The 25,576-nt window shown below is 41.6% G+C and overlaps 1 protein-coding gene across 1 annotated transcript; it reads right to left on the bottom strand.

Annotated features, from left to right (window-relative positions):
• Window positions 1-25,415, bottom strand: pgm5 (phosphoglucomutase 5). Its single transcript, XM_068703785.1, has 11 exons — window positions 24,696-25,415; window positions 22,633-22,795; window positions 22,315-22,461; window positions 22,093-22,218; window positions 21,797-21,987; window positions 20,612-20,766; window positions 10,980-11,095; window positions 7,610-7,745; window positions 6,764-6,947; window positions 2,774-2,911; window positions 1-967 (listed from the first exon to the last, which is right to left on the bottom strand). The coding sequence occupies exons 1-11, from the start codon at window positions 24,951-24,953 to the stop codon at window positions 878-880; spliced, it is 1,704 nt and encodes a 567-aa protein (XP_068559886.1). The 5' UTR covers window positions 24,954-25,415; the 3' UTR covers window positions 1-877.
• Between the last annotated feature and the right edge of the window lie 161 nt (window positions 25,416-25,576).

Below are 25,576 nucleotides of genomic sequence, written 5' to 3'. Positions count from 1 at the left end.
CACACAAAAAAAAAAGTTTATTTGGATTTTTTAAAAAAAGAAAAGAAATAATATATTCAAATGTGGTTATATGTCATTTCCCAAAGGCCTAAAGTGAGAAATTAAAGCAAAACCCAGATTAGCAAACAAATCTAAAATATTTATTTTATTTTTCATTACCTGCGGCCTCGTTTGCTATTTTACATTTTGAAAACCTCTCCCTAGGTAGTAAACACAAGTCTGACAAATTCCCACTATTTATAGCAAGATATGCATCAACATTAATTTCATGTCAAACTGTAAGTCAATTATTATTATTATATTAGTTGTGATGCAACGCCTGTTTTATTTTACACTTCGACAAAAGTTTGATTACTTGATTGCTAACATTAAATTGTTGAAAAATGGACATATATGAGTGGACAGGTACAAGCAATATGACAAGCAAACACTGCACTGTTGTACAAAAACAGCACGGTGAATAAAAAAGATATCTCAGGCTCCCTTAGTCGATAAGTCTTTATAACTGCAAGCCACAAACATTAACAGTCAGTCTGCACATTCATAATAGGTTTGCTGTCTTTCCCATTATTTATTCATGGCAAAAATTAAACAGCCTGCATGGTTTGGACACTAAATAGTCTATGTTTTCGATAGCTGACAGATGAGAGCGGTCAATAAAGAAAAAGGAGAACACTGTGCTTTCTTTCTGAGCGATAAGCACCCTCAGTTTAGTCATCATTTGAAGAAAAAAGAAGAAAAAAAATGACAGTGAAGCTACAGAGAAGGGATTTAAAAAAAAAAAAGGCAAAGAAGTACGGAAATCATTTTTTTTTTGTTGTACGTGTGAGCAGAAGCATGTGTGCGCGAGCAAGAGGCCGTGTGTCTTCCTGGTGGCTCATGTGATGACGTTAGGGCCGCGGCGCCCTGTCCTCTCATGGACGTTGGAGATCTTCAGTGCGATGGCGATGAGAGGACCCAGCACCACCTGCAGTGAAGAACACATCACATGTTCAGCGATGATAAAGAGGACTCCTGTGGACAGGTGTCGTAAATTAGCGTTTCGCTACAAACTATTTTTTACAACAGTTTTTACAATTTAAAAACAAACAATGTATAGCTGGTTTGTTTGTTTCTTGCATTGGTCCTTTTATGAATGGTCCCTCTGTATTTTTGTACTGCATTGTTTGTATTATATTGCCCCTTTGCACAACTGTTTTTGGGCTAATTTGGTTAAATGTGATTTAATTTACCTTGTTTGTCCACCAGTTCTTGTTACTTGCTAGAGATGATTCATTCGAACATTTTTGGGACGGTGAGGTAATAAAGCTATGAGGACATGAGTTTCCTCATGACAGGTGTATAACCTGAGCTACATGCAGCTAAATATCTTGAAACATTTAAAACCACTAATATTGCTCAAGAATGATATGACTCAGGAGTTCTGAGTCATGTTGTTTTTAACCCTGTATATAAAAGTACTTGAAGCGCTTTCGGCCTAGCGAGCATGTCGTCTAATCGTGTGCGTCATGTCTGACGGTTTATAAAGGGGCAGAATGATTAGGAATTTAATTTATGATCTAATATTAATGACAGACTGTCCAAGGGTAGGGAAGTGTAAGTCACACGACGCGGTGAAATGTAATGACAGGATTAAACACATACATTTTACTGACTGACATGAAGCAGCTAAAGCCGTTCAGGTGTGTTTGTGTGTAGCTCATCAATCGGTGGTCCATACTTGATGAATGGATCCGCTTTTCCTGAGATTAGAAGTTGGGGATTTCAAATTTGACTTTGTGATATCACTTTGAAGTTAATAGTAGAAGACGAGTTTGATCATGTGTATGCTGTCCCGTCTGTTTTACATTCTTACACCTGAATTAAGTTTGAATTATGGTAATGCTCAAATGCAAACTTTGATGCTCCAGTTATCATTTTCATGCAAGCTGAAGAGAAATCATCGGTTGTCTTATGACTTGTAGACAGAAGGGCCCAAAGTGGGGTCATTGACCTCAGTAAGCACGCATTGTTGGATGAAGCTGTACGGTTAGGTGGCCAAACCTAAATGAGGCTGTCTCGTCATCATGAATGCAGCTTTACAACCCCTGGGTATGGTTAAAGTACACCACCTATCCCAACATCCATAACCACATAAGAAGCTAGTGTTTTTAATCACTCCAAAGTCTACAGGTCAATTAGCAGGCGTTTCATAGCCATCGGTGGAATTTCTTCTTGACGTTAGATTGAAAACGAACCACCGATCGACATTACACTTCAACTCAAGTGGCTTGAACACAAACGAAGTGATGATGGAAATGAATAGCAGGAATACGAAGGAAGGAAAAAGTCAACTTCACGCAAAAATGATGCCGGCTGAACAAAAACTGGCGAGATGATTGGTTGGGGGTGTGGTAGTTTTCATTCATGTAGTTTTAAATATTTAGTAATCGGAATCTGAAATGTATCCCATCACTCAAAGAATGGCGTGCCACTTGTGAATCTATTATGTGTATTATATTAGGTCTCTACAGTCTACAGAATATAATACATACAGACAAGAGCACTGTCATCGTAATGCATTACTTCTGCAACTGTCTCATATCATTCAATAAAGATTTGATATGATCTGTTTTATGGGGACTATAATGCTAGAATACTGCATATCAAAACTCTCATTTTGGATGACTGATTTTAGGTCGTGCCATCATTGTAAGATGACAAAGTCTTTAACAGACTCTCGTTCTCACACACACCGACACAGATCAGACACACCATGCCACTGTCTCCGTACCTGTGTCTCTCTGTTGTGTCTCTCGGGGTCTCTCTCGAAGCTCTCGGCGTAAATGCGGATGGTGGCACCCGTCCCTCCGCCGCTCCCGCTCATCCGAAACACTAGGCGGGACGCATCAGTGAAGACGATCCTTAAACCCTAGAAATATACAAACCAACGTTCACATTGTCAGCTGTTTTGTTTTTGCATTCAGCGCATGGTACATCTGCTTGATAAATTATCACAATGACTAATGGCTTGGAATGGCCATTGTGTAAGAGAATCCTATTAGCACTGCATACTAAACTACATGTAGAACCCAATTCTACATATTAATTAAAATCACACCATGCAAATCTTTTAGTATCAGACGTATCGAAAGTGTCCTATAATTAAATAATATGATTATTCGTAATTGTTCAATGATGCAAATTGGCAATACTGTTAATATAAACCAGGAAAAATGGTTAAAGAGTCAGTAAAGAGAATAATTCTTAAATGTGCAGTAACTACAAACATCCACTAGATGTCGTTATGTGATTTGTTGGGACTGAGTTCAACTAGGAATCCTTGTTTCTCCATAGTAATGTCTTTATGTTATGTAAGGTCATAACTACTAGTAGTGTTCAGTGTAAGCCCAAGAAACTTTACAAACTACAGCCCCACATTGATTTGGTTTAGCAGCTCATAGAGCTTGTATTTACACAGTTTCATTAAAACACCGGAGAACAATTTTACAGTTGAGGTTAAGTTCAAAGAGTAAACAGTAGAAGCTTACTGTTAACTCTTTGAACTCAACATCTACATTTTCAAGACAAACACGATATTGTTGCATTGGGGTAACCGACCACAACTCTTGCTAGCTGGCGTAAGCAAGATAAGACTCTTTGACTAATGGATGTGTGATGGCTTTTATCTGTCCTAAATTCCACAGTGCCTCTTCCCTTATCCCACTGGAGCAAAAAAACAAGCTCAGGGAAAAGACAGCAATGTGTTTTGAGAAAAAGCAAAGAGCATGAATAAGTAAAATGTTCCAATGGTTTTAATAAAACACACCTTATAGACACTTTTTACAGGATGATCTGATCAACTTGTCAAAACATCCATATCATCATAAGGGCTAAAAAAAAGTAGGCTGCTGCATGCGTCTTGATATTGACAAATGATGTGTAGTTTATTCTTAGTATAGTACAGAAGAGTTTAACAAGCTATTATAAGAGTAGAGGGTCAAGTGGGCGTACTGCCCAAGTATGACATTGACCCCATCACAGACCAATTTACTCCTCTGCAAACTGTGACTCAGCTTCATAGTTTATAGACAGTCTTAGTAAAAGTAAAGTAAAGCCCTCCTCATAATGAGTTTAGCACAGCAGTGTACCATGTCAGAGTCCAGGTGAGGAGAGACAGTGATAATGAAAGATGTCCGTCCGTCTGCCTGCCTGTCTTTCTATTTGTGAGTGTGTCAGCTCATCTCTAACAATAGAGAAGCAGTTATCAGGAGGCTGACTAATGCCTGTTAAAAACAATGTCCGCTGCAAAGTTCAGAGGCCCTGAGTGGAGCGCATACCAACCACAGCGTGTGTCTCTGTCTATCTATTTAGTCATACAAAAGCAAAATGCAGTACATTTCTGGCCAAAATGCAGTGTTGACCTGAACTTGACATTTGTTTTAATAGATACAAAATATTATGGAATATACATGTAAACATTCTATCTACAAATTTGAGGCAAAAGCCAAACCTCTGAACTCTGGCTAGCTAGCTAATGTTACACAGCTCGCAAGAACGATATAGCTAGCTGGTGAGAAAGCCAGGGCTAGCCTTAGCTAAAGCTAAAACTACATTTACGTGTACATTTTCCTTAGCTGTTAACTGTATATTGAAAATATAATTTTGTATCAACTGAAATCTTGGTAATTCAGTTTGTTAATTCAGTTATTAACTAATGAAGCCATAGTCATTTACAAAGAAACACAGCTAAACTCTTGCTAAGTGTAGCTAGCTTAATTAGCAGATTGCAGTAATTGCCATATCAGCCTCTGACTCTGGTGAAATTTGTCCTTATTATTAACATATTTACATGTTCGTTTTGTATTGATTTCAATATGAATATCAATAGTATTCAGACAGACACCTAACAGATACACTTAACTTCCACAACTGTAAATGAGCAAAACCAAATATTTCTGACTTTAACTGAAAAAAAAACACATTTTTGTTGGTATACAGGCCTACTCCATTTTCCAAAAGTGCAGTATCTGCATTTAGGTAATATGTAGATTATATGGCAATGATTTCTATTTATCCGCTATCTATCTGTCTGATATGCAGACAATGCAGAATTAGTTCAGTAGTCGACTACAAAAGGCTGCCATTCCACTGCTGTGTAAATCCCCCATGCTTTGTCTTGTGTGTTTGTGTGTGTGTGTGTGTGTGTGTGTGTGTGTGTGCGTGTGTGTGTGTGTGTGTGTGTGTGTGTGTGTGTGTGTGTGTGTGTGTGTTTATGTGCCAACTTGTCCCCCCCCCCCCTTTAAACACACTTGCAGTGGAGAGACTGCAAGTGAGACGACAGCTGATATAATTCTGTCCTGGCAGGAATGTTTGCTGTACTGTAATAACACACACTGGGGCGACTGGGATGCTGAGGATTTGCCACTGAGGTTAAATCACATTTTGGGGTGACTGACTAACTAGCTGTGGAGCTGCTGTAACCATGGTAACACGGAGAAGTAATCACAGCGGGACAGTGAGACCTTTATTGCTGTGAAGGTACATAAGGGGAAGTGTGCACAAGTGTGAACATGTGAAGGCCATGCAAGTGTATGCATGTGTTCACACTTATGCACAGGGACAACTGACAGTGCTTACACCAAAGTGCATAGTGTGTGTGTGTGTGTGTGTGTGTGTGTGTGTGTGTGTGTGTGTGTGTGTATGTGGTATTAGGCGGGGCAGAGGCTAAGAAGCGTCGACGCCAGGAATGAGTTTCCACACATTTCTGGGCAGAACAGAGGGAGTCAGCTGGGTAAACTTCACAGACTGTGAAGGGGAGGGAGAGAGGAGGGTATATGACCAAGAGACTTATCAGTGTGTGTGTGTGTGTGTGTGTGTGTGTGTGTATGTGTGTGGGTGTATGGCTATGTGCTGTATATTATGTGTGTATGCATATGTTTATGGTTTGAAATTAATGATATACTATCATGTCCAAACATGGAACCTCTCTAATGAGACAACATTGAAGCTTAGTGGGTGGCCTAGCTCACAAGAGGCTGACGAGTGAGTACATGTGTTTGAAAGGGAGCACAGAGAAGGTGTTTGTGTGAGTGTGTGTGCATGTTTAAGATGCTTTCCTGACCCCATGACAACTGAACGGCCTGATTTGAAACACATTTTCGGATCCACCTCATTTTCCAGTTGGTTGATCTAAATTGCTACAGGTCTTGGGGTCAGGGGGAAGAAAAAGGACCTAAAAAACTGCATCTTAAGCCAGATGCTTACAAATACAACATTTTTTTTTTATTTTGGGCGGTTGGGTAGCCATACAATGCAATATATTTGATAATATATGATACAGCACCACACTGGTCACCTCTTTTTGAATCTTAGCAGGGCCTTTCGTATCTGTCCGTTGAACCGAATATGGACCAGAGCCAGAAGCATTGCATCAGTGACATATGCTACCAGAACAATACACTCATGCATTCATGTTTATGTAGTTGCATGCTATTTAGCGGTAACCATCACACAGCCAAAATGCATAATATTTATATATCTTTTTTTTTTCTACACAAAAAAAATAAGACATAAGTAGATCTAGATTTAAGTTCTAGCTAAAATATTAGAAAGATATACACATATAGCTAAATTCTCAGTGAAGTTAAGCAGCTATAATATGCCTGTTAAGTTTATCTGTACTGTTTGTCTTATGAAAGTAATACTCCTTTTCCACTTCTCTAATTTCATTGGATTTATTTCTTTTCTATGTTCTATCTTCCCTCTGTTATCTCAGACTGACCTGGTTTCGAGCCACTGTTCCATCCACAGGGTCGATGTACTCGAAGTTGTCGGCCCTCTCCACACTGTATATGTGGTCTCCCACGGCAAACTTCTGGCTGGTGAATGCTTTGTCTGAGATTACTGACTCCAGATCCCTCATCAGGTAAAAGGCTGCGCGCGGGTCCAGGCCTTCGTAGTCAAACCTGACACCAACCAACACACAAACACATAGATAGTCTTAGTAGAACACGTACAGAAAAGGAAAATCTTTCAGGAAAACAATTTGTCTCAGATAAACACACATTTTTGCAGCATTGCTTTTACTTAAAATGACCCTAAACTGCAAGCGTTATCAGGGTGATTTATTGATTTTCCACAAAATGATGACGGATGTTTGTGTTTTGCAGACTTTTGGGATCTGGTCCTTGGCCTGTCCTGTATGGCCACTCCATCTTCATGTTGTGGAAAATCTACATCAAATTAGGAACGCTCTCTGTGGGAACATGAAAAGCTGCAGCAACTGTCGGTGGGAACATTGACTGCAGGAACTATCTCTGCCTGTCACAGGGGAGAGGTTAAAATAAGAACAACTGACAACCAGTGAGGAGGACTGGAAGAGAAATGGATGAAGGTGAAGGCCTTGGAGACATATTTGGCTTTGGTAGGGATACAAAGGATTGGAACTTTTGGGAAAAGCAAGGTCAATCTCAGGGCTTGTTGATTGAGAAAAATTCAATAATGATTCAAACAAGGAAAGTAACAATGTAGGTAGACCAATAAATATTGGGAAAAAATAAATAAATCACTGACTGAATTCCTTATGAAAGCACAGCTCCATATTCAGAGAACTTATTTAGCTGATTACCTGCAGAAGTAGTTACGTCCAAACTTGGCCCAGTGTTCTCTGACGATCTGCTCCACACCCTGCTTCCTGGCGGCTACGATGGACAACCACACCAACACCGACCAGAGGCCATCTTTCTCACGAATATGGTCTGAACCTGGAGGAGAAATTAAAAAAAACAAAATAATACCACAACTCTTAATAAACTTCTTATGCTTTGTGGACATTCAGTCAGGACGCAAACACAAAAGCTAGATGGTGAGCTAGCCAGGGCTAGCGTTAGCTAAAGCTAAAACCAAATTAATTTGTCAATTTTGACTTCAATATGTATTTTAATAGTATACAGACACACACCCAGAACAGATAATGTGCCTAATTAACAAGACATTCAAAATATACATTTTCAGTAATTAAGAGAACATGGTAGCTTAGCTTAGCTTAGCACAAAGATGCATTACGGTAGTTAGTGAGCTTTAGGGGCTGGTAGGCTACTAATTATTTTTTTTCCTTTGTACAGAGCCAAGCTTGCTGCTTTCCCACTCTTTCCCGTCTCTATGCTACGCTGGCCATCTCCTGGCTCTAGCTCCATACTTAACAAGATATTAGTGCGGTATCGAAAACTGGTTAAAAACCTTCTTTGCCAATTTCACTAATTACTGAGAGCTCCAATTACAGGTTTGAAATCTTATTGTTTTTGTTGAGACAATGGTGTAGTAATCCGACAGCCAAGTATAAAATATTTAGCTTAACTTAGTATTCAACTCAACCCTATGTAATAAAAGGTCAGGGAGAGTGCTTGGGCTTGGTGAAGAACTAAACATCCCCACACAAAAAAATATGTCTCCTGCTGCCCACACTAAAACACACACCCATACACACACACACACACACACACACACACACACACACACACACACACACACACACACACACACACATTCACACATTCACACACCAACAGAGAAGTAGTTCACACCCTTGATCAGCCTCCTTCACTGGGGAGCAATCACTCTGTTCTCGATAACAGCTGCACAGTAAAGGTATCTGTTAAAGGGGCACTTTGACATTTTAATAAGATTGAATATGTTAGTAATGTTTCCACAGCAGAGCTTAGAGCAGAAAAAACAACTCAGCGGTTGAGTGTCATTTTAAGCTACATGCACATTTATTTCATGAGAAGGACACGACGGTATGTCTGTTTTATAGGATAAACAATTCTTCGCTTTTGTTTTCGCCACAGAACGCTGACAACAAGAAGTGTACTTCCTTGCTCTAGGTCCGGCTCTAGCAGTATACAGCTGTTAGGAAACTGACAGTTGTCATTATTTAATCCCCGTCTCACTGTCTGTCTACTTTCGTCTCACTCTCTGACACAGAGAGAGACGGAGTAGAATTCACTAATCTAATCTTCATACCACCAAAGAACAAACAGAACGTTTCCTACGACACCGTAAAACATTTTCTCTGTACTGTTACTCTTATAAAGTTACAATAAGGCTTAATAAATAATGCTGCAACAAGGAAGTCCTAAAGTCAGAGCTATAGATATCCCAATGTTTTAGGGGAGACTGATTTTAGTGGTTTTAACTCAATGTGGGGAAGAAATAATATACACAAATCTTTTTTGTATGTTGCGATTGTCTTTCCTTTGGCATTAAACTGTATGTCGTGTGAATTACCATTTTAAAATTCTGAAGCTGGCAACAATCACAAAACCTACGCAGCAAAGTTTGACAGAATTGGCAAAATTTAGACTTGCAATAAATAGTTCATGCCGTGTTTGTCTGAATAAGTGTATGAGAGTCAGTAAAGAGCAGGAGCGGTGCACAGCTCTGATGATTTACTACTCAGGACTCTCTCTGAGCTTTTGGCCTTACATGGGTAGACAACGAGTAAGCTCCCATAGTCCTCCGTGCTCTCTGCTCCTTCCATTTCTTTTCTTCCTCGTCAATACTTCTCATATTTAGACTCCCCCCCCCCTTTTCAACTTTTCTTCAATCCTGTTCAAACCTCCTACTATTGTTCTTCTCACCTATAGAGCTTTTTCTTTCTTGTTCCCTTTGGTTTTTAGAGCTAGATATCATCTCCAATTAAAAGCACGAATGAAGAAGGAATATCAAAGAGAAGAGAAAAACCAGAGAAAGTTTGCAAAGTGGAAGATAAAAGTGAAATTAAAACAGCTGTAAAAAGACAGAAGAGAGATAAGGAAGCGTGGGGAGGGCAAGAGCATTGGTGTGTGTATTAAGTGTGCATGCATGCTGTTTTATATTTTCGGAACGCATATGTGTTCGTCTACGTTCACAGAAGTTGCCACTGGAATCCTGTCTGCATGTTGCAGTCATTCAGGGAGCCCCGTCTCCTTTTATAGCAGAAGAATGGGGATTATTTACACATGCAGTCAGGGTCACAGCCCTCCCATCTATTACACCACTCTGACTGGAGCCACAGGCAGCGAGGATGCACTGCTTACAACCCTTAGACCTGGAACAGGCTGCTGAGTGTGTGGAAAAGAAAGGAATAGGGACGATGATGCAGGTTTTAAACAATAAAGTGAAAATAAAGTGGTTTCAAAAAATCTGGTTGAGCCGTTGAGACAGATATATTAGTACTGCATAAAAAAAACACAAACACGTTGCCGCTGCAGGTGTGCTGTGACAAAGTGCTATCGCAAAAAGTTGAACCTGGCTCAACTTTTCCAGCGAAGCGATTCAACATCATTAGGCAATGCACCGTGTTGGGCGCATTCCTGAAGGATAAAATGATTTCCACTTTAATAACTTTCCAGAGTTGTAAAATCCTGTCTTTATTCAAACCGCTGTGCAGTATTTTGGAATCTGATAAGCTTTTAAACCTGTGGATCTACTTCAAACCAGGCTTTCAGTCTCTTAAACGTATCAATGCAGCACATTTGAACATCCACTTACAGACTGTCCGACCGCTTATGTTTCTTTGCCCGTTGGACTTCATTAAAGTGATGTCACTGGTATTCCCAAATTGCTGAAATAACTGATTAAAGTATTATCATAACCAATATCAAAGATTGCTATCAACTTGCAATTCCCCTTTAATCTAGAGAGAATATTGACTGACCACACTTATACTTCAGCAAGCCCCTAACAGTTAGCGGTGCAGTCTTCTAGCCATGGCCTTGTTTGCAGAAACCTCAACAAAAGCTGCTGCTGAGGGGAGGGGCTTTCTTAGTCGCACACCCGCTCACATTTTCCAAACAGGTCCAGGGATTTGAATCAGTGACCTTCTCCTCACACGCTAAAAGGCTACTCCTGCTTTGTATCTGTAGTCGTCGGATTTCTGTTCCGATGGCGTTGAGCGTCGTCTTTACGAGTGGAGTGAGTTGTTTGGATTGTGAGTGAGTGGGCAGAAGAGATCGTACCTGTCCCAAAGCTCTCCTCCCCGCAGAGGGAACAACGCCCAGAATCCATCAGGTTCCCGAAGTACCTCCAGCCCGTGGGAGTCTCATACACCGCCAGTTTCATGGCTTTGGCAACCCTACGAACATACGGAGAGAAACAAAGCTAGTACTTTATGGACACAAACACACAATGTATTTATCTCTAATATCTAACGCCAGCCTTTCTCAGTTCTGATACAGAGATACAAACAATCCTCTGACCTTTGAAATAAAGCAAACCAAATGTTGTATGACAAGCGTAATCTGCCACCAGCTCATCCAATAACTTAATAAGGCAAAGGCAGCAAGAATAAAGTGAGTTAACCTTTTAGCCGATGTTTGCTTTGAACCTGAGCCATGTACTCGCATGGGGAGAGAAGCAGAGGCAGTGTGTGTGTGTGTGTGTGTGTGTGTGTGTGTGTGTGTGTGTGTGTGTGTGTGTGTGTGTGTGTGTGTGAGAGAGAGAGTTTCTATGTTAGTGTGTGTATCTGTATGTTTGGGTCCCGGGGACGGATAAAGGTGAACACATTGCAATATGTGGGAGGAGAGACATCACAAAGAATCAGACAAGAGGGGAAAAGGGCAAAGAGAAAGTCTAATAAAACTCGTCAGTGCAAAATGTACAGAGAAGTATTTGGCTGAATCCAATGGAGTTACTGTAACATGATACAAAGCAGTACATTTTGAGAAGATTGTTGACACATTTGGATAAAATGAAATTAAAATAACGTAATATCAAATAATAAACAAAATCAGCAGCAATTAAAAGAATCAGATCTTGACATGGAGCCAAAGTCCCACCTCCTCTTCTAGCGGGTCTCTGTTCCACTCGCAGCAACTAAAAAGCTTTTCATTGGGTTTCCTGAACTAAACTCACTATACTCCTTATGACCATGACAACTGACATTCAGCAGTGACATGTGGGTCAGCCATTGGCACAGTGTCAAAGCAGGGCAAGGTCGTAGCTATAGTTAAAGACACCGCGGTCACGTCCTAATTGTTGTTTCTGGAATCTGAAGGTTTCACTGACCTTTGGGAGAGTTCACATTCTACCGCTACGAGCACAAAGTATACACGGTGGACGAACTAAAGATGACAAGCTTTGTAAAAAAAACCTGTTTTAAAGGGTGCTTTAATCAACATGTTTCTAATAAGAATAGTTCAAATGACCTGTTGACTGTGAAAGGAGTCTCACGTAGTGTTGAATCCACAGAGTCTCCCTCAGCTCTACGGAGCATTTCAGCAACTTTCATCTCATTGTTTTCAGTTTTACGACCCGCAACTGTTTTGGTTCACTCTTAACACTCTCATAGCATAGTTTCCAGCAGCAGCATGCAGCTGTTCTCAGCAAAAGAAGCTGTGATAAACCCGCTGCACGCTATCTACTCTAGTTAGCGACTAGCCGGTGAACATAGCGGAGCATTCAGCAGCTATTAAGAGACGGATATTTTCCTCAGGAGCTATAAAAGAAGTGAGTATTCATCATCATAACGGACAAATTCATCACGCCAACTGGATAAAGATGATATGTTTGTGTTGTTTTGTTCACTTAATGCAAGTTTAAATATAACTGTTTTTAGGCTAAAGCTTTTTTTAATTCTCAACAAGAAATGATCTTCCTGACAGTGTGGGGAAAAAAGCTTTGAAACAGTATTTTGACTGTATTTCTTTTGGTGGTAAGTCAAAAAAAATGCGGGTGAGATTTGCTGAATGCCAGCAAAATAATCATTGCTTTATCATTATTAAAACGAGGCTCTTATATTTGTACTGTCCAGTGTAGTATTAGGTTCCCATGTAGCTTAGATTATGAACAAAGAACCAAACTAAAATGTTTCATCTTTTCAGAAAAAGTGATTAAACACACCCTGAATGAGGAATTGAGTCGTAGGCAATCTCTATAATATTGTGTTATGAAAGTTACCACTCTAAGGCTGCTTGCAGAGATATTTAGTATGCAACAAAGATGACTGCCCAGTGTCCTCCCCAATCACTCCTCAACCACATCATCCCCTCCTCAGTAACTGCAATGTGAACTGAAATGTAAACACAATATTCCCAGGACTCAGCTGAGAATGGCTGGAAGAAACATTCAAATGCAACATAACAGTTGTTGCTCCCTAAGAAACAAACTCAATCTCAAATGCTTAACAGTAGGATGCTGTTGGAATTCACAGTGCAATATATATATACATGCGGATGTGGGTGGGGTTCAGGGTTTTTTAAAGTGGTCGTACACATCCACACAATCATCACGCACATAAATAAACTCCTCAGTGCCCAGCACAGTTGTTTACATGAGAATGGGATAAATTACCAAATAAGAGTAACCAACTGTATTCCCCTCTGGGGAAGCGAGAGCTGGAACGGAAAGCCTGGCATTCCTGAAGGAAAACAGAAAGTCTGGCCTGACGACCGTCTGATGCTTTAAACGGCACGTACACGGCCGACATAAGCGCTGAAACTGACCCCACCAGCGCTCCGTTTTTTTTATTGCAAAAGTGTAGGGACCAAACCGTGTGAGAAAATCCTGTTTACTCAAGTTTGAGGATTGCACCAGTTGAGCTTGAACTGAACAACAGCATTAATGCACTCAAACACACGTTAGTGTCTGGTTTTAGATCCACTAGAATAAGCTTCCTTTGGAAATAAAATGGAAGGCAAATGCATCCGATCATACTCAAACACAAGCACATTTATTGAGATGCAGTGCACTGTTTCAGGCCAGCCAGGCTCAGAGGGTTCTGCCTCTCTCTTCACAGGCTTTTGCCAAAACAAAAAAATGCTGGCAGACACGAGGAGTGAACTTGGAGGGTTTCTATTTAGGGCTGTAATCCCCCCGTGTGTAGGTGTGACCTCTCAACTGTAAGGCTTTAAAGTCTGTTGATGTCCATTTTCTCACACTAGTAGAACATCAGTATCATTGTCAATAAATGTGCCAAATCAAAATGATTATAATACAAATGTATTTATGTATTCAAGTGGTGTACATCAGTTTCCGTACCGTATTTTTCTTCATTTTTCACAAGTAAGTCTCACGTTGGGTGAAGATCATGATGATTCTGACACTAAATGCTTTTATCTTTAAACAGATCTGGCTTTAACTTACAGAGATCTTGTATTTTATGCATTTCTCTTTATGATGGGAGAGCACTATCAAAGCGTGCCTTACGCCTTAAACTTAAGTTTCTGTATCGCAAAACAAGGCAATAAAAAAAGCTCCTTGTTGGATTACACATGCTCTGCTGACGACTAAAGAACAAGATGCAGGTTATGCAAGATAAAATGTGTTATCTACCCATGATAGTCTCACACCTATCATAGTGCGTCCCTACCTGGTCATAAGCCTCACTATCAACTATACAACCCATCATATCACTGTATAACCAGACATTAAAAATGACACAATATGTTCAGCTTTGAAAGCTTCATAAGCTATTCCAACTTAAAGCTTATTTTTAAACGCCTACATGGTGATGCTCCTTCCCTGCTTAATGAATTTGTTACAAGACACCAGTAGAGTGAACACACGGGAACTGTCCCATTGCATTACGCATTAATCATTTGGACAATCAGTCTTCTGTGTTAAAGGAGCAGAACTATGGAACTGTCTACCAACTGAAGTATTACATCATGGCTAAAAGAGAAACAACATTGTTCTCACACCTAACACATCTGTAAACACACTTGTACTTTGTGGATGTATCTGTGGATGAATTTTCTTTCTTTTTTCTTTTTTTCTATTTTAACTTTTTTTTTAAAAAGCCTCCTGTGGACAGGTGTTGTAAATTAGAGTTTCGCTACAAACACAGTGCATCTGGTCCTTGTGCATAAATGTATGTTTCAATTCTAATGCCACTGTGACGTCCGTTATAATATGAATAAACATAAACATGTAACGAATTCAAGGAGTTGTGAATGATTTTTATAGACATATAGATTGTGAAGAAAAGGAAAATATTAGGACAGAGTTGTCGCGTTCATTTCTGTTGTTTCTCATTTGTAGGATGTTCTTGGTTTTGTTGCTTATCGTTTTACGGATTCTGTGCAGGTTATGTGTAATTGTCTGTCCTGTTTTCTATGACATCAGGGACCACGTCAGAAAGAAGTGTCCCTCGAGCTGTTCTGTCTTCTTTATCCATAAATCAAATCAAAATCACTGCAGCGAGAGATGAGGCTACTATGACCAACAACAACAAAAAAACTTTCTGCAAGACCTCTCCTGTCAGGCTGATGAAATGAAATTGACCAGAGATAGAAAAAGGTCTGTCATGAGAATGATGCTTTGCCCCCATAAGGTGAAGGAGCAGACAGAGATTTCATAAACAACTTCCATCATCCTCACTCTCTGGGCTCAAAGATCAGGATTACAAACTCACACCAGACTGACACACACACACACACACACACACACACACACACACACACACACACACCTACAGCATGACATCACAGATAATAAATACACACATGTACACACTTATTAACCAATATCTCCTTTGTTTTCTCTCCATCTCTATCTTGTATCAGGATATAGAAAGGAGTAATGTGAGGTATGAAGAATCTGCGGAGTGAAATATTGCCAGCTTTTGGCCTTGGCTTGATATTTTACCAAACATAGCTTCCAGTGGCCTCTCTCCTCACCTCCCCCTCTGAAGAGAGCTCACCCTGAACTTAAAAGCTTTAGGCTGGCATTCAGACAAAAAAGTGCAGCACGCTGGAGCTTTACTTGGGCTTGAAATATTCTTCTTGACCTGAACCAGGAACCCTCACTGGACTACGCACTAAAACAAATGAAATGGATACCCTGAAGATGTTTAGACCCTGAAGTCGAGACGATTTCTCTAAATGGTCATAGCTGTTACCTACATTGTTTTGTGTGATCAGTATCAAAATACCTTTCTGACATTGTTTCAAAAAAGTGTTCTGGGCTTTTCCAAAACTGTGTAAAAAAATATAAATGTTTCATCTAATAATATTTTATCAGGGGGATAAATTGTTGGGTTAATGTTGAAGTTGGCTACCTTCTGCGTCTCGCTTCCTATCAAAATATTGGTGCGTATTACAAATTGTGAGCCAGATGACAGAATTTCACATTTTTTCTTTAGTAGTTTCTTTCAGCATTGCTCAGCTTTTCAGTTCTATAAATAAACTAAACCGTGGCAACTTAACATGGGGACGCACGTCCAGCCCTACCAAAACTGGTCCGGTACGGTCTGGTTGGGATCATGCGGACTGCTCAGGACACACTTCCCAGTTTGAAACATCTTTACAACATGTGTTACGATTAAGAGTATTTGAAAACTTAGTAGTAGTAGTATTAGTAGTCCAAACACAAACTTCTAAAAAAACACCCAGTTTAAAGTCAATTTAAATGAATATATATTGAACATAACTGGTGGTGTTGCTGAAGGGTTCTTGTTTGGCTTGTTAGACAAACATAGTTGGCAACCAGTGCTTTATAATAGCACAATGACACCTTGATGCCAAATCAGGCCAAAAATGACCCTCATCTGTGCCAATCTATTGAGTTTTATAATTTCTTGGTTTGTTTTTCTAATCCTCCACCATATAGGAGGCATCCTTACGTCCCGTGGGAACATTGGATGAGAGCTCTCGGTTGCCCACTGTGTTGCTGGAGCAGAGCCTCTTGACTTTAAAGTCCCACACGGGAGTGGTAGTCCTTCTGTCGCTGTCGCGGGTTTAGGGGATGGCTGGTCATTCAAATGGGCTTCTTGCACCTCTGCAGGGGCTTCCCAAACATTTGTGTCAATGCTGGTGACTTTCAGGTCACATTGACAAACATCTTTGCTGCGTAGCCGTCCCGGCACCATCCCTCATACGGTGGAGGTGACCGGCAAAAGGCGTCTCTGCTTGAGGAATGTGGACAAGAATGGGATCTTTGCTCGGCAAAGTACATCGACGGGACATCCCTGTTGGGCGCCTCATTACGCAACGCACATGAAAGATATTATACAAATACTACAATACTCAATGGGCGCGTAGGATGAACATGAATCCATAAAAAGCACACCCTGGGTAGTAGCACATCATGTCTTACAGGGGCTTAAGCATAGGCAGATGTGCGAAACAATACAGTCTTTTGATTGATCTTGATCATCCTAGTAACCAGCACATCAGAAATAACAAACAATAAAAAAACAGCTCAGCTACAACACAGCATTTAACGTTTGACCACTCTACTTCACTAATCAACGATTCAGTGCAAAGAAGTCGGACTTCATCCTGGTAACGGGCACACCGGCTGCTCAGCCCTCTCTTCTCCCTACGTCCTCCCATCCCCTGGAACGGTTAAAAGAGAGGCAGCTGTTTCCTTTGCCAAAGCTTCTCCTCCCCACCTTCTCTTCCTCCCTCCCTCCCTCCAGCCTTGACTTGTTGTATAGCGAGACACAATGCAGTCAGACGGACTCATACCCAAGATTTTTACACCTGAAACTCCGGCCTCCTGTCCATCTGAACCCAGATGCTCCCTCCTCCTCTTCCTCTCCGTCGTTTGACCTTATTTCCTCTGGACACACACATTACATTACAGTCTGTAAACCGGTACATTCATCAAGGCTTTTATAACACAGTTTGCTTGACTATGCATAAACACACGGCAGGGAGGACTGCTCAGTCTAAACACTCTGCATACAGACACACACAGGGGCCGCTGGCTCTCCTAAAAAGGCCTACACTTGGACCGACTCCAGGGTCAGACACCACTCTGGTAAGTACTTGGACACTTCCTGGAGTTTGTCGAAGACATGCAGATATGTACATTCTACTTCCAGAGACAGCGGTGTTACATTGGGAACTTAAGTGGTGGTTATGGAGCTGAACAAAGTGACCCTGTCCTGCGACAAGACCAGTAACTATCAGATAAATGCTCATTGAATAGGTAAGTGTGCTTTGCATTAGTCCACATACCCTAGAGTATGCCGGGGAATATTGGGTTTAACAAGGAAAAAATGAAGATCTTATATAATGTAATTAAATTCTGACGAAGCTCTTCAGAAAGCCCAGAGCATGATATTATCTGTAGTTTAGGTATTATCTATGATAGACATCATACTGTAAGGTAATTTTACTTCTCGAGAGATTGCACAACCGAGATTCCAGGAAATTAAATTTCGGCTTTTATCATTACAAAAAAGACAAATGCTGACAAAAAAACTAGACAAAGAGAGATGAAGGAGATACATTGTAACTGATGAAAAGGCCATTTTATCTACAGTAAGTGTGTGTGTGTGTGTGTGTGTGTGTGTGTGTGTGTGTGTGCTGTATGAGAGGTCTATGGCTCAGGGTTGTAGCGGGACATGTGACATTTGTGTCTCAGGTCTCAGTGTGTGTGTGTGTGTGTGTGTGTGTGTGTGTGAGAGAGTGATGAGGCGAGGCTGACATGGGAGTCAGTATGAGCAAAACTTTCAAGCAGCTCTTCATTGGGATCATTACGGTTCAGCATCATAAGACACAGCCTTAGGCGAGGAGCAGCGCAACACCCCACAACTGTGTCCAAGTGTTTGTGTGTGTATGTGTGTGTGTGTGTGTGTGTGGGTGTTGGTGTGTGTTGGAGTCTCTACCAATAATTCTGCGATGTAACATCCTACTTCACATATCTAAGCTACACTTGTAACTGTGAAACCCAGAGAGATCGGGATTGGCAGTGAGGTCACTTCCTTAATGTCTGCCAGTGCTAACAATGCACACACACACACACACACACACACACACACATATACATGAATCCTGCTCATGCAACTAGTCAGTGATTTACTACATGTTTCCGGGCAGTGTACGATACCAATATGAGAAATAGTTTGATGTTCACCACTGTAAATTATTACTTGACATTCACAAGATTTAACTGTAATATTTCCCAATAAATGACACTTGTATCATTTCACAGGCTTTAACTGTGATATTTCACAACACATGCACTTTTAATGTGAAATCAATGCAGGAGGACTATTAAACAGGACATTTGAGTTTGAACTTCCTGAAGCATTGTGGGATTACTATACTGCAAATCTACAATGACAAACTGCTTTAATTATCTGATGGGTATTTTACTGTAAAATCACAGTTCAAAGCAGTAATACCACAGCAACATACTGCTGTATCACAGTAATTTGATGTTAGGTCAGAAAATATAAAGCTGTCATTTTACTATAATTTACTGTTAAAAATGTCACAGTAACTTGCTGTGAAAGTAATGCAACTAGTAGCCATTCAATTACGGAAAATATACAGTCAAATATTTTACAACGTAAGAAAGCACGGGTGTGGAAGTTAAGGTGGTGAATAACATTCTTCTTATTCAACCGTTTCCCCTGAAATTTAAGCCACTGTGTAGAACGTGGACATGTCACATGTTGGGTCCCCCACTTGGATTAAAAAAGACAACGTGACAGACAGCAACTCCCACCGCTGCAGACTCTTCGCCAAGAATCAAGGATACCGTGACGAACGAGCTGACGGCACCACATTCCATTTAGACAAAACAAAAACATACACTGTCAGATTGATTTGAAATATTCCATAAGCAAGCCATTTTATTTGCCTAAACTTAGCCATTCAGTTGTGGAAGTCCAGGACTGCCAGTATTACAATGAAAGAAATGTAATCAAGTTGAAGTCTCATGTATAATATGAACATTCTGCCTGATACGCAGATAATGATTAATATCCTCCCCCCCAAAAAATATACTTTGATAATGCAAAATATTTGCATATGAATACAGTTCTTATGAGACACAGTTGCACATACACGCATTCTTCTTTCTATATTCTTCAGAAAGGAGACCCATATTGGATTTTCACCGCAAATTAAGAAAAATAAATAGTTTCATTTTTAAATTGAAACACTCTTAATATAATATTTTGTAATGAAAACTAAGAATTGCATGAACACTGAATCTTTTCTGGTTCCCTCATCGCATTACATGACACACTTCCTCCGTTGAGCAGCATTCTGTTGAAACCTCATGGGGTGCAGCGCTGGGATCCCTCCTCCTGGATGATCACATCCTCTCACTCAGCACCCTCTGCTCGCCTCTAGTCTTACATAACGGACAATATTTATAGGCAGTGAGTAAATGTGTGTGTGTGTGTGTGTGTGTGTGTGTGTGTGTGTGTGTGTGTGTGGGGTGGGGGTGGGGGGTTGTATGTGATCTCACAGCCTTATTCATAGTGGGTGAGTCTTCAGCAGAGATTGGGCTGCTGCAGGAGTTTGTGGAGAGAGGTTGAGGTGGTGTGACGAGAGCAGGCAAAACCCCTTAGATCTCAACGTAAACCGCAGCAGCACATATGGTGTCTACATGATGAAATATCTATTGCCCAATAGATTTGAAATCCTGTTCGACCAACTATCCAATGACAATTGTACACCTGGTCTAGGCTGACTATATATGTGTTTTTGCCTTCTGTCTTTGTCCACTTTGACTTAAAACGTTGGTCTGATTGCACCGTTAAAGGCTGCAAATCAATCAGACTGCTCCTGTCCCTTTCTACCCTTGGACACTTTGGATCTACTGAGTGTGTGTGTGTGTGTGTGTGTGTGTGTGTGTGTGTGTGTGTGTGTGTGTGTGTGTGTGAGCGCGTTAGTGTGTGTTGTACCTGTCGAGGGCCGTGCTGGTGGCCATACTCCTGGCAAAGCCCTTGACTCCCATCTGTCTGAAGTAGGGGACGGTGGAGAGGTTGGCGGCCATGATGGCCACCGAGTCTGCCGGGTTCACAAAGAAGCCGTTTTCTCCGAGGACCATGTACCGGTCCTGACAACAGCACAGTACAATACAATGGAAGGTGAGCCTACTTTTTAGTTTTTAGTGTAATAAAGTGATCCTAATCTTGACAAAGAATGAGTCTGGTGATCGTCTATATTTTACTTACTGTCAACTCATACCATGAAGAGACCGAAACTAACAATGAATTTATCCTACTAGCTTATTCCTATGTCTCACAGACTTCTTTGTTGTCCTAATAATTCTGCATATAATACATGAATTCAATACATTATGTGTGTAAATCTATTCAGCTAACAGATTCAAAGCATAGCCATTGGGTTGCCATACAATTCAGTAAAGACAAATGTTGGACACAAATAATTGAAAAACTTGTTTTTTTCCAACAATGACAATCACTCTTTCAAGTTTGGCTGATATTAGTTTTTTGGCGAGTCCAAAAAAAGAAACCTTCACACAGTAAGATTACAACCACTGGTGCTAATGACTGTAAAGACAGCGATCCTGGTGGGAGAAACAGAGCAGATGTGACATAATTCTCCTGATGCTAAGCTAATTTACTCAGCCAAGGGTGTGTATGTGTGTGTGCATGTGTGTGTGTGTGTGTGTGTGTGTGTGTGTGTGTGTGTGTGTGTACACAGTAGAAATGACTATTGGATGACATGGTGGAAAAAGTGAGCTGCTCGTTGGACATCGTGGTTACAGAAGTATTCAGCCCCATTGCTTGTCTTCCTGTTATCAATGAGCAAACAATAACAAATACAAAATAAATAAGTCTCTCTCTGGTATCTATGGGTGGAGTCTAATGACACAGAATTAGTCATAATCGGTAATAAAAAAAAAAAGAAATCAGAATAGTTCACAGTTATGAAAAAACATGGTTGTAATTAGTTTTACCTCTGGTAGAAAACTAAAGCCCTTTTTGGGGATGTGTTCCTCTACTACAAGAGAATAAAGTGAATTTGACACATGACATATAAACACTTCAAATTTACATAAAAAAAACCGTTAAAGATCCAGCTCGACCCCAGATCCCCCAGACAGAAATCAGAGGTCTTACCCCATCTGCATCGAATGCAGCTCCAAAGCCAAAGTCCCCTCCTTTCATGGCATCGACCAGAGAAGTGGCATAAGTCAGGTTGGGCTCTGGAGGTCGGCCGCCAAAGTCCTCCAGGGGGACACAGTTGACAGCAGAGTTAGCGGGAGCTCCCAACTCATCGCACAGGATCCTGCGTACATAGGGGCCCATCACTGTAACGCAAGGTGAGGAGAGGAGAAAAGACAGAAACAGTTTGATCTCCAGTAACATTTACGACAGCTGGGGGGCCATGTGAGGTCGAGGATGAACTGTCTGACCTCCGTTCATGGCATCTATGTGTATCTTGAGCTGGTCTGGTCCTGTGAGAAGACTTTTAATGGCACTGAAGTCAAAGATGTTTCTCAGCAGCTGTAGATACACCTCGACTGAGTCTACGATCTCCACTAGAAACACAGAGAAGAGATGCTTAGTCCCGGATGGCATCGTGTTTGTTTTGTTATGTATTTCAGAAAGAGGAAATCAGCGAGTGAGTGTTGTACCTCTGAAAGGTTTGAACTTGTTCTCCAGGTCAAATTCTTGTCTTCCCAGCCTGGACAGGTCAATGCGGAGATCGGGGCAGATTGCGTACTCCTCGAGCGTCCGGCTCACCTGGTAGATCCTCTCCATCACTGTGTCCGAAGACGGGCCTACCACGCAAAAGAAAGACATACATGAATATGTGTAAACTTACCGAACACTGTCTCTTTTTTGTCCAGTGACAAAAACAACCCGTCCCTGACTTCACAGATGGTTTCAATCCCCTACCTTTGACTTGAAAAAGCAACGGGGAGAATCTGAAACTCTTTCTCAGTGCTCACCTCCATTCGCCACATTGAACTTGATTCCAAAGTCTCCAGCGGGACCGCCGGGGTTGTGACTAGCAGTCAGGATGATCCCGCCGATGGCCTTGATCTTCCTGATGATGCAGGAAACAGCAGGCGTGGACAGGAGGCCGTTGTGACCGATTACCAGGCGACCGATCTGCACAGAGCAGATCATCAAACAGGAACAACGTCAGTTGCACATCAATCCAGGCAGTCACCCATTGTTATAATGTTTTCTAAGAAGCTTATGAAAAATGAAGCAGAGAAAGTGTTTCTTCAGCTGGCCGCGATACAAAAAAAATAGAAGAAGGAAAAAAAAAACTATGCTGTCCTGAAAAAGTTCAAGAGCCCATCTGTCCAACTGGGGTCTAAAAGCAACACAGTGCTCAAAGCACTGCATCATTCTACAGGTGACTAACTGACAGGCAGCTTTAAACCGGCAAAATGATCCGCCTCAAGAGGGTGCCTAAATAACAGAGCCGCACTCGCTATTTATAATGCGTACGCTACTTTTAAAGTGGTAATACCACCAGCATCCCATAATTCCCCTGCATATCAGCTATTCTAAATAAAAGTATCCTCACTGGAGAGGAATGTATTCTCCCGACGTCAGTGTATCCTCCCAACATCCGGCATGAGAGACTACACTAAGATATGTAGATATTTAGCCTTCATAGGATTGTGTGTAATGAATGAGCTAAGAACATGTGTAAAGCGATCCATTATTTCCCACTATGTTTACATTTAATTCGGTAACTAGTGTAAGAGAGATAGTCCCTGCACTTGGTGGGTTATCTGCAAGTGTTGCCTGACTTTTGTTTCATTGCCATCTGACAGGGGATCCCCCGAAGCGTGAAGTTTGGCCCTGGAGAGGTGGAAAGGCGAGAGAGAGAGAGTGTGTGTGTGTGTGTGTGTGTGTGTGTGTGTGTGTGGGGGGGGGGGGGACATACGTCGGCAGGAAAATAGAGCAGGATGGATGGAAGTGCTGATAAGGCCGACACCAAGAGACACTTGGCTTGGCCAGCAGAAAAAAAAACACAGACTGATCTCAAAAACAAGTTATATTCCCTTCTGATTTTCCTTTGGATCGTCTCCAAACCAATCACAAAGACCTCAGAGCAAGCGTTTTAACATGAGCATGCGGGGATTTTCCTCCCCTCTGTCTCTCTCACTCTGTCCTTCCTATTTTCATTTATCTGCTGCCGACACTTTAGAGTTCACACGCATTTTTGGACTGGGGCTTTTCGCGTGTGCCAATATCACCGATTATTACTTTTCCCTGAAGTGAAGCGGTCATGTCTGTTTGAGGATGAGCTAACGCCATAACGTGAAAACGTTGATGCAATGCAATGTGTGGGACACGTGATGCAAGTGTACGATTTTGATTTAAAAATCCAAAAGTCCAACTAACCGGCCTATGTTTTTTTTAAGAAGTTGTGGAACAATCTGCTGACAGCATTTATCAGCCTAAGAACTTAAAGGTCACCTGATCGCTGTTCTTATGGGTTACAGCCCCTAAAACAATGTTTAGGTGCATGTCTATATGAGTTGAGAGCACTTTTCCACTTCTCAGACTTTAACTTTTTTTTTTTTTAAGTTTTAAAGACTTGAACACATATAACTATACACTAGCTTACAAGAAAAAGGGAAATATTAGGAAAATAGTAAACATAATTTTCTTTGTTTTTTCTTATTTCCCACTCTGGTAATGATCTCGCGACCCCCGGGGTACAGCATAGACACATGATCATCCTGCCTACACAATGTGATCACTTCTTCAGATAAAACAGGTTCATTAAGTTGATTTATTGCAGTGATAAACAGCTACAGTCACATTTAGATTCATTTCCACAACTGTTTACTTGTAATAACTCCTATTAAAGATACACAATCATATATTAATTTAACTTTTAGTTTGACCAAGCAGAAATGTCAGACTTATGCAGAGTTGGGAGGGTGTCCAGTACGTTGATATATTGGAACAAATGCTTCCCTGTCTCAGTGGGCCTATGTCGGGACTGTGGGTCTGGGTCACCCCCCCCCAAGCTGTTCCTTACCCCGTTGGCAGCTGCCATCTGCACGATCACCTCGGTGGCAGCTCGGCTGAAGTAGCGGCCGTCGCTGCCCACCACCATGGTGCAGCCCTGTCGGTCCCGCAGGTCGATGGAGGACAGCACGCTCTGGACGTAGTTCTGCAGGTAGTTCTTCTTCCCCTCGAACACCGCCGTCTTCCTCCGCAGCCCGTTGGTGCCGGGCCGCTGGTCGTCGAAGGGGGCGGTTTGGACCGTCAACACCGGGATGGGGCTCGTCTCCATCCTCCTTCTGATGGGACCCAGCAGGGGGGAAGGGGGGGGGGGGGACGCCGATCAAACCAACGGAAGTTACTTAGTTACCGAAGTTTGTCTTCTGCTGGTTTTCCGACCACAGAGTCAAGGCAGCTTTGTTGTCATGTGGCGAACTAGCGGCACGAAGATGGACCTCGTGGGCCTGTAAAAGTGAAGTCACAGTCGTTGCGTCCCCGCCCGAGGAGAAGAAGAGCAGTGGCAGCAGTCCCACGCAGGGATGAAAAGGAACTCACACCCAGACCAAAAATCACCTCGGCAATGTGTGTGTGTGGACGCCCTTCAGAGCTGCATCCCTCAGTAACATTCAGCAAAACTCTCCTCTAGTTGTTAGACAACTCCCTCTTTTTCTAATAAGCCCGAACAACTGACTACAGGAGAGAGAGAAAAAAAGAAAAGAGCAGGGAGGGCCAGAATCTTCAAGGCCCACAATCAGCTGAGCCTCCGGCCAAAAATAGACCGTTGACTGATGGCGGAGGGGAATTGTGTCAGGACCCTTTCTGCAACCGGACACTCCTCATATGTGTGTGTGTGTGTGTGTGTGTGTGTGTGTGTGTGTGTGTGTGTGTGTGTGTGTGTGTGTGTGTGTGTGTGTG

This window comes from Cebidichthys violaceus, unplaced genomic scaffold (assembly GCF_023349555.1).
Source record: "Cebidichthys violaceus isolate CVI_PGR_0920_01 unplaced genomic scaffold, fCebVio1.0.p SCAF_9, whole genome shotgun sequence".
NCBI classification, from domain to species: domain Eukaryota; kingdom Metazoa; phylum Chordata; class Actinopteri; order Perciformes; family Stichaeidae; genus Cebidichthys; species Cebidichthys violaceus.
Note: the sequence above shows the minus strand (reverse complement) of the source record. Positions and strands in the feature narration are given on the sequence as shown.